The sequence below is a fragment of the Salmo salar genome, chromosome ssa03, assembly GCF_905237065.1.
Source record: "Salmo salar chromosome ssa03, Ssal_v3.1, whole genome shotgun sequence".
NCBI classification, from domain to species: domain Eukaryota; kingdom Metazoa; phylum Chordata; class Actinopteri; order Salmoniformes; family Salmonidae; genus Salmo; species Salmo salar.
Genome location: NC_059444.1, coordinates 68,323,157 through 68,332,852, shown reverse-complemented (window position 1 = coordinate 68,332,852; position 9,696 = coordinate 68,323,157). Strand labels below are relative to the sequence as shown.

At 41.7% G+C, this 9,696-nt stretch overlaps 1 protein-coding gene and 1 pseudogene across 1 annotated transcript; one reads left to right on the top strand and one right to left on the bottom strand.

The window, feature by feature from the left end:
- The first annotated feature begins 314 nt into the window (after positions 1–314).
- Positions 315–3,826, top strand: LOC106607009 (peroxiredoxin-like; annotated as a pseudogene).
- Positions 3,827–6,398: 2,572 nt separating this feature from the next.
- On the bottom strand, positions 6,399–8,244 carry LOC106607038 (transcription factor jun-B). The gene has a single exon (XM_014203598.2). It carries the CDS (start codon positions 7,879–7,881, stop codon positions 6,907–6,909), a length of 975 nt encoding a protein of 324 aa, XP_014059073.1. The 5' UTR covers positions 7,882–8,244; the 3' UTR covers positions 6,399–6,906.
- Between the last annotated feature and the right edge of the window lie 1,452 nt (positions 8,245–9,696).

Genomic DNA, 9,696 nt, shown 5'->3' with positions numbered 1-9,696 from the left:
TGACAGACTAGGTAGAGTAGGCCACACTGTAGAGAGGGGCAATAGATCAGACAGCCTAAGTTAGTTTGGTTGTCTGTGTGTGAACTGCAGTGTTATTTTATTAGGCTATTGTAGACTACTTTTATCTTACAATGTTTGGAATGCAGTAGATTGATAGAATAAAAATGTGATGTGAGTTAATAATACATTGGATATGATTATAATACCCCTCTGTTATATCATGTTTTAAGTACATTTTTCTCAAGGTCATTATCTGCAGCTTAGAGTTCCCCTTTGGAGCAGTGAGTTCAGTGAACTGTCCTATCGTCGCAGCAATGGGTACTTGAAAACAAGCTTGTGTGTAAATATTATGGTGTCCTTCATTGAGAGGTTGCATGAGAACTTTACAAAGAAACCCATTCCTCAACCTCAAGCATGACTGTGCAGTGTGTCATGTGCTTCAGGCATGTGCTCAAGTGTTTTGAGGCAGACAATAGTGTTGTCAAAGATTACTGACTCTCAACAACAGGTTGTCATGTCTCAAGAAATCCAAATGTCAGCTTTCTTAGTCCACACACTTTCATTTTTGCCAATGTGGCTAAGCTTATAGTACTCAATCATGAATTACACTTTTAAGCTCAATGAATGCCCTTCTTGAAATATTAAGTCTATTGGCCTGTAATTCCGCTAACCAAGGTTTTCCACTCTGATTCACGTCAGGTGAATCAGAGTGGCCAGCCAGCCCCAGAGTTCACTGCTACAGCCGTAGTGGACGGACAGTTCAAAGAGGTCATGCTGTCCTACTACAGAGGCTTCGCTTTGGTGTGAAATCAACTACACACAAACACAAAAAGTACATTCAAACTCAACATTTCTCAGACTTAAATCTCTGCTTAGCTATACACATCCCATGGTGTTGAGGTTAAGTCATGGAAGCAGATTTTTAACTATTTGGCAAATTACCATAAACCGTATGCAATACTTTTGAAATCCCATTTGTCTTTTCTCCCTAAGGGAAGTATGTGGTGCTGTTTTTCTACCTGCTGGACTTCACCTTTGTTTGCCCCACTGAGATTGTGGCCTTCAGTGAACGTGCTGAGGAGTTCAGGAAGAGTGACTGAGATCCTAGCAGCCTCTACAGACTCCCACTTCAGTCACCTGGCCTGGTGAGACCATTATCTATACTAGGGTCATATATGGAAATACTGATATAGGAAAACAAACCAGAATCTTGTCCTCTACTGTCCTTCTGTATAATCTGTTTTTATTTCATTATTTTGCATATTGCTGCGTATATCTAATTTAATATCCCAACTTGTGGCTATTGTTAGATAATCATTTTCATGTTTGTGAAGAGGTATCCAGGAAGTAAATGCACTAGGCTGCATAGGGTCCTGAAGCCCCACCCTGCCCAGAGTTAAGCTTCTCCTGTCAGCCTGTATAGCTGTGATAAAACCCTGGAAGACTGACTGAGTCGGTTTGCAGCTCCAGATACACAGCAGATGTGTAGCGGCCACTGTTCAAGTAATCAATAATCATGCAGGCGTCCAGTGCATTTGCCTACAGTCCTGTATTTATTGTGTGTGTAATAGTGATTATCTCGCTCCCCCTCCTGTGCAGGATCAACACAGAGAAGAAACAGGGAGGTCTGGGCCCTATGAAGATCCCTCTGCTGGCTGACCCCACCCAGGCCATCTCCAGGGACTACGGAGTGCTGAAGGAGGATGAGGGAATAGCCTACAGGTCTGTTACCAAGCTCTGGGACAAGTCTTATAATCCTATTCTCTCTCTCTCTCACTCACAGCTGCCCATTTACTGACCTTTATACAGTGCTCAGCCCTAAACCTTTTCTAACCTTCCTCCCTACTGTCCAGAGGTCTGTTTGTGATTTATGACATAGGCATCCTAAGGCAGATCCCCATCAACGACCTGCCAGTGGCGTGCTCTGTGGATGAGACACTGCGCCTGGTGCAGGCCTTCCAGCACACTGACAAGTTTGGAGAGGGTGAGAGGAGGAGGGGACAGAGAGCAGGTTGGGGATTTAGAGTAGGATGTGCTGACATCTCAGGACATGGCAGGAGACTCATATTGTTAGGCACCAATAGACCTCCATTGTATGCACTCTAGTGCTACTTGACCTCTTGCCCCTCTTCAGCTCAGTTCCAATTCTTATTAGAATATACAGTACATTTAGTGAGCAAATGTGTTTGATATACAGTGTATGGTCACAGGGCAGATGTGTGACTTGTTTCTCTTTACAGCGTGCCCAGCAGGATGGAGACCCGGTCATCCAGAAGAGCAAGGAGTTTTTCTACAAAGAGAACTGATCCATCCACACCTCCTTAGAGGTGCTACGTCTATACAGCGTACTAACTGAGCACTTGCTGTTGTTAGCTGGATCACTGACTGACTGAGTCTGCTGATCGCATTGATTCTGTGTAAACTACACTGTCAGTGGGGATGTGTTTTTTGAAAATGATATATTATTTGTGTATTAGGCTTGATGTTGATTCCATCATGGGGCTTATTTTACTGCTGTTCTCTAATGATTTTTTTTAATATACTTACCTAACTTTTACTTAACACTTATTTTTATTAAAACTGTATTGTTGGTTAAGGGCTTTTAATTAAGCATTTCACTGTAAGGTCTACACCTGTTGTATTCGGTGCATGTGACAAATAACATTTGATTTGATTACAATTCAAACAGTGCCATGTGAGTATTTTGTTGATGAACTGGAATGTTAATAGAAAAGCTGAATTTTTAGCTAAATTGTTCTCTAGTTTTGTAGTGATGAGGCATTTGGAAGTTGCTTTTGCCTTTTTAAAGAAAATATAGTTTAAAACCAAGTGTTTTATTCAGTACTTTTATATTGGAATATGACATGAACACTGGTCTAGAGTTAATAGTAAGCTTTAGTTACTAACCACTAGATGGTGCTATGCACACATTCAACAAGCAATGTCCCTGTTTTTCTGGAAGACTGGTTTTGTATAGGTTTTGTTAATTGATACAATACAAACAAATTAGTCTTAAAGAGCAACTGCCCCTAAAAAACAACTTCTCATTTAGAAAACAGCCTATGTGGCATTGAGTCAGAAACATTTATTCTACTGTCTAAATTTAGTATAATGTGTAAATAGGATAATTTTGGTCATAGCCTCATCCAAAACGGACTTTTGTGGGACTTGTGGTCGTGACTGCATCACAATGTAAATGAAGGTTGGGTTTGTTTCAATCCTGCTCACAGCTGGCAGCACCAAGTAATCATTAATTCGGAGTGCAGCTGTATGTGACCAGATTGTAATGCCTGTGCTTGGGTTGACTTTGGATATACTGTACCAATGGGGCTAGTTAGGGGCCATTGCTAAATTACACAATGTACATGGGACAATGTGTAAAAATTCCAATAGCTGCAAATTTCAATGACTTAAACACATCAAACCAACTATAAATTGTAGAAATGATAATACAAAAATGTAAAACATGATGAGAACTAAAAGGTGTACAACATGAAAATATTCGCATTTACATTGTGTAATTCATTGACAGTCCCCAACTTGCCCTGGAGATAGGCTATCCAAGGTCAAACCAACTTTGCCACAGTCGGACACCAGTCGGCTGAAGCTAATTGGCAAAATAGTTTGGTTAACTCTTCCCACCTGCGAACACACACACACACACACACAAGACACCCACATCAAACCACACCCTGATATCAACTCATGTTTTGAATTCAGTCATGGCCGCAAGCATTTCTTAATTAACCTAATCGAAAACGAGGCCTGATCAGGAAGTGTAGTTGCCCTTTTAAAGGTTTTATATTATAATATATTATAAACATTCTCTATTTTTGAATGACCCCACTTGTTATGACCAAACTGCTTCTTGTATATCCCAGGGTGATAGTGAGCCCTGCATGTCTCAGAAGAGGTTATAATCTGTTCCCTGTGTTCCAGAGGTCATTAATGGTGAGCTGCACAGTGTACACTGCATATCAACTCCATTCTATTACAACTTAACTTACTCCTCTGGTGACACATGGGACTGAGAAACCAGACATTATGTAGACCACTACTTATCACAAATTGACTGTCTTTAAAAGATTATGGGATTACCTCCCTCGGTTTTAGATGGAAAAAGTTTGTAGTAGCGTTTTAGACGATACATATTGAAGAACCATGTCGCCTTTACATAGACATTCAGCATGCAAAATCCCATTCAGTCTGCATTGTCCTACGTAGGCCTAAATGTCTTCGGAAATTAGTTATGTAATTATTGAAAGAAGCTCAGATGGCCATGGTGAGGTGGGAGGAATATGTATGATGCGAGAGAAATGTGGGAGATGGAGCGAGAGAGTGATGCCTGTAGGAGTGAAAGGGGGCTAGAGGGGAGGAAAATAAACCCACCCCAGATCTTCATACGTCATCACTTGCATCACAGATGTTCCCACAGACACTGTTGGTTGTGGGCTGTGGTAGCGAGAAGCTGAAATGGGCAGGTTGTGCGTGTGTATTTATACATGTTGTGTAGGCCTATACATAAATAACCATGTTAACTCCATGTTTTTATGTATTTCCCCCTTGGTGGGATCTGAGAAATCAAGTATCCAAAAAACATTGGTTCCATCTGGCAATGGAACATTTACACTCCCACCAATGTGTCGAGAAGTGAAAACAATAGAAGAGTACATGAAATTGGTATAGGAGAGAAAAGGGTTCAATTAGGACACCTTTGCTCTTGACTGTCACATTTTAATTATGTATGTGTTATAACAAAATAAAAATAAATCTTACACAAGATTTTTGTACTAAAACACAGAAACGGTGGAAACTGCACTTGTTTTTATGAATACTAGTAGGACTATCTAAACTGAAAGATACAGAAATGGAGTACACGTAGGTGTCGTAGCTGATATTTTCCATATTGGGGCATAAAAAAAATAAAGTTTTAACCTCTCTCCAAAACGGCTGAGGTGAGAAAGTGTGTCAAAACCCCAGCGTTCAGCGATTCTTTTGAAGTGGTTTTCTTTTACTTTCTTCTCAAGTGTGCTGAAGGTTGTGGAGAGCAGGCTGGCTGGGTTGTTTGCCGAGCTGGCTGCTGTAGCCTACATCATTAACTGCTTAACAGGACAGAATTCCCCTCCTGTTTTTCTGAGAGCAGCTTGTGCATACTCAATAACTCCTCTGTCTGCCAAAGACCGCACAACAACAGGAGTTGCAACTGATGCCAACTTTGAAGGGCTTGAATTTAAAAAAATGTTTAGATAAGAAGTTAATGTATGATGACTAATCTTCAATTAACTCAACTTTACTGGGACTTTTCCCATATCCCTGACTCAATTCAAAGAGAACAGGGCCTCACATATTTTTCTGATGTCCCCACAATGTTCTTGTCCTTGGCAATGCCAACCCAACCCATCCATACACACAGATGCGCTCACACACCAGATGCCCACTCGCGTCTACTGCTCTGCCAAGCGGTGTGGCATCTTTAAACACCCCCGGCATTCCAAAGGCCACTGTCACTTCCATGTGCACTCATTCAAATATAAGACCCAAATCTGTCTTAACTGTGGTGTGTACGCAACCACCATGTTTAGTTACCCTGGCTAGGCATCATGGGAAACAATGTGCCCAGAATGAGCTGGTGGCCATTGGACATAAGTCTTTATACAAATAGATGATTCAACTAGAGAATTGGACTGAGGACAGACACCTTGAATATGGGACGATTTTGAATATTTTTGTCAAGTGGTTGACCACTTCATGCCATATGAAAAATGAATATACAATATACTGTAATTTAAAATAGTCAAGAAAAGTTAGTGGCTGAACCTTGTCCGTAGTCATTTGATAACCCATGCGAAATTATGACTGTGCCAAGTTCATATCTGATCAAAGTTTGTTTCCCATTATTATGCTCCTTAGCTCAGTTCTTAATTATTACCCTATGCGCCAGCTTAGTTTCAATAATAATATTGGAAATTCCGTTGTGCCAAACCATCTTATTGATACAAAGTGTTAAATGAAGTGGAATGAAACCAATTTGCAAGGAAGGCGGGAGTTCCCAGAAAGCTGCGCTCAGTGACGTAATCTCTACCAGAAGAGTCCTTATATGGACACGCTGTGCGTAAAAGGTAACGCGCTGACGTTCTGGACATGAAGGCCTGAATGTAGTCTAATAGCATCGAATCTCACTGTAAAGGAGCATGACCTAAACCCATCTTCAATGAAAACTAGCCATTTAAGTCACACGCTTAAGGTTGTTGTTTATGCATAACACTAGACTGTAGTAAATGTGTAAAATCCTCTGCGCATATAGCCATCATACTTCAACGACCAATATCATTTCTACGTTGCATTTTTATGAAACACCATGAATGGCATAATGACAATAGACAAACATGAAGCCAAAATCGTTTTGATAAGAGACTTTACTTAAATATACATCGCACAAATAAAAAATACATTGTAAACATGACAAAATATTAATTTGTCAGGATCAACCTGGCAAACAATAACTTAAACATTTAATGAATGCAGCATTGCATGACGATATGCAAAATTACAAACAATACAATAACATTTCCATTGACTAGGTATCAAAACCAGCCTATCAAGTGGTCTCTGGTTTGTTTTTCTAGTCACTCAGTGTCAGTGTCTATGTTCAGTCTGGATGCTGTTCCTGTTGTCATGTATTTGGATTATATGGTCCCTTGTGCGGTGTCCAGCATCCGGAAGTACCATTTGTCGGTCTTTTACCCGAAATGAGAGCAGCCTACACACAGCCTGCGGCCGTATTGTCATTACCAACAATAGCCTGCCGTTATATGGCCTCTTCCAGTGCTGTTCATGTAGAACATTCCTCCAGTGTTGTCACTTCTAAATCATGAATTACTCTGCGTAATGCCCGCGCCTCTCCATTTAAAATGCCTCCATTTTACTCGTCAACATCAGCTGACAGCCGCTGCTTACATGTGTCAGGACTTTCTGTTTGAGCTGGGCGACTTGTTCACGAAGCACAGTCGCTGTGCTGGAGAGCCCAGCATTGTCCGACTTCAGAACTTTCACCTTGTCCTCCAGTCGGGAGATGCGCTCCAGTTTGCGGCGCCGGCATTTGGTTGCCGCTAGTCGGTTTCTAAGCCGCTTCCGCTCGGCCTTGATTATCTCTTGGTTTTCCATGTCGATTGGGGACATTGGCGGGGAACCGTCGCTGCTGTGTAGATCAGGGACGGTTTGTGGTTCTTCTTTGAAAGCCACAAGGCGCTGTGGATGGACCCCAGCGCCAGGTAGAGAGTACTGAAAGGGGTGTGACGCGTGCGTCGAGGTCTGTTGGTGATGGCTCTGCTGGTGGTGCGGCGGCAAGTAGTTGATGGTGGTACTGGGGTAACTGGATGCGGAAGAGAGGTTAGTGTTTGGGCAATAAGCGTTCAGTGTTGTGTAGATTGGAGGCTCGGGCTGCAAGGAGGAGCCGAAGACACTAGAGGCCGCCGCCGAACAGGTCGTCACACCACCCGCTCCAATAGACACGTTGGGCGGGGCCATGGGCATATGGTTTATCTTGTGGAGCTCGTCCAGGGCTTTCACGAAGCCCTCCGCAAAACCCTCCTGCTCATCGGTGATGCTCCGGTTGTAGAAGTACTGGCCTGGGGTGGGAGTAGTAATTATACCGTTACTGTTTTGGATGATAAGCCTTTCGAGTTCAGGGGAAGCAAGCTTCAGTGACCCGACGTCCTGGTGCGCTGCTTGGTACAAGTCAGACTTGAGGTTGCGATATGGCTCTGTCAAGTTCATATTCTGCTTTAGGAGTTTGTAGTCGTGCAATGCAGCATCAGAGTGGCCATAAGCCGAGATAAAAGAGTCGTCATGATAAAAAGGCTGCTCCATTTTTGTAGACATAAAGTCGTAGGAAAGTGAGCTTACCAGTTGTGTTTTAACAGTCTCAGGATATTTGTCAACAAATGACGGTGTCAGCAAAAAGTAGGCCTACGCATCAACGCAAGCACCCCTCTTTTTCAGCAATAACCCAAGTTCAGAACTAAAAAGAATTTCACTTCTAAAAGTGTGAGGGAAAATCCAAGATGTAGAACAGAGCAGTGGTCGATGAAAGCTGTCAACAGATGAATGACCGCAGTATTGACGTGATCCAATGTCTTGAACTATCTTTTTCAACCTTGTATAAGAAAAAACTAAACTTTATACGCACGCATAAGGTTGCGTTCAGGGTATGTTGTTCTATGCGAGAAATTCACTCTGAGTGAGCAGCTGGTAACATGCCGTTTTATATACACGCCAAACATTGGGGTAGTTCGTGTTGCATGGCCCGGTGCCCTGAGTGAGCGGAGTCTGTATATTTTAGACTATTCCATTGGTCCATAAACGAAATCTCCACCCACCCGGAGCACTGGCCATGCAAAACGAATCAGCCCACACACATTCTGTCAAGATTGGCAAAGGGAATTGATTGGATAGAAGCAATTTGTGCACGCCCAACAACATAATGTCAGGCTTATGACGCGATTGCCAGGAACTACTTTGATTGTAAACTGATCGTTAACACGCTCGCGTAGGCAAGAAAAGTGAAGAGTGAAGCAGGGCTGGATTAAGAATATACTTCGATACATTCTTCACCTAATTTATTGAAATCGCTGTGCAGACTAATTTGTCAACATGTTCGTAGGCTGTTGATATACGTTGATTTGTTATCTGACTGTTATATTATAACTACAGTAGACTACGTTACTGTGATGTTGCACGGTCCATGTTGTTACATTGTTACAAATTGATAGGCATTGTCCATCAGACGCTGAGCTGCGCTGCCTCGGCCTACATATTATGTGGACGCCATATTGTGTAGGCCTATAAAATGAGTTGCAATTCACTTGTTAATTTTACAGCAAGTTTGTTTGATGAATTGCATGTAGCAGGGATAACTATTAGCCTAATGTTCCGCTGAAATTATATTTGATTGTTCATTGTGCAAATGTGATGAACAATGCCGCGATGGGGTTAACGTAACCGCGGAGACCACATAATGTATACCATGTATTAACTATATATATATACTGGATACCACTATGGTGGTATCCAGTATTTAGTTCCGAGGAGAAAATCCGCATTCCATATTTGGGCATGCCGACGCGTTAGTTCCTCTGAGAGAACGGGGACGCTAAGGCCCCCCTCAGCCTCATTCCAGCAGCATTCCTGTTGTATAAAGCTCATCCGTGTGAGAGCTAGGGACTTTTTGTTTGAATAATTTTAGATGAAAGCAAATATTTCTCAGCTACATTTTGTATTGTTGGAAGGCAACTCCTTTACTGAGTTCATGGTTATCAATTGATTTAATGTACCGCATGAGTCTTATTTAATTTGAATTAATCAGTTAAAATTAATAATTCAATGTTTTCCAATTGTAGCAGCGATAATGCACTTTCTCATTTTATTTACAGTGCATTCGGAAAGTATTCAGACCCCTTGACTTTTTCCACATTTTGTTACGTTACAGCCTTATTCTAAAATATATTAAATTGTTGTTGTTTTTCTCATCAATCAACACACAATAATGACAAAGCAAACACAGGGTTTTCGAAATGTTTGCAAATGTATAAAAAAAAAAACAGAAATATCACATTTACATAAGTATTCAGACACTTTACTCAGTACTTTGTAGAAGCACCTTTGGCAGTGATTACAGCCTCTGGTCTTGGGTATGAC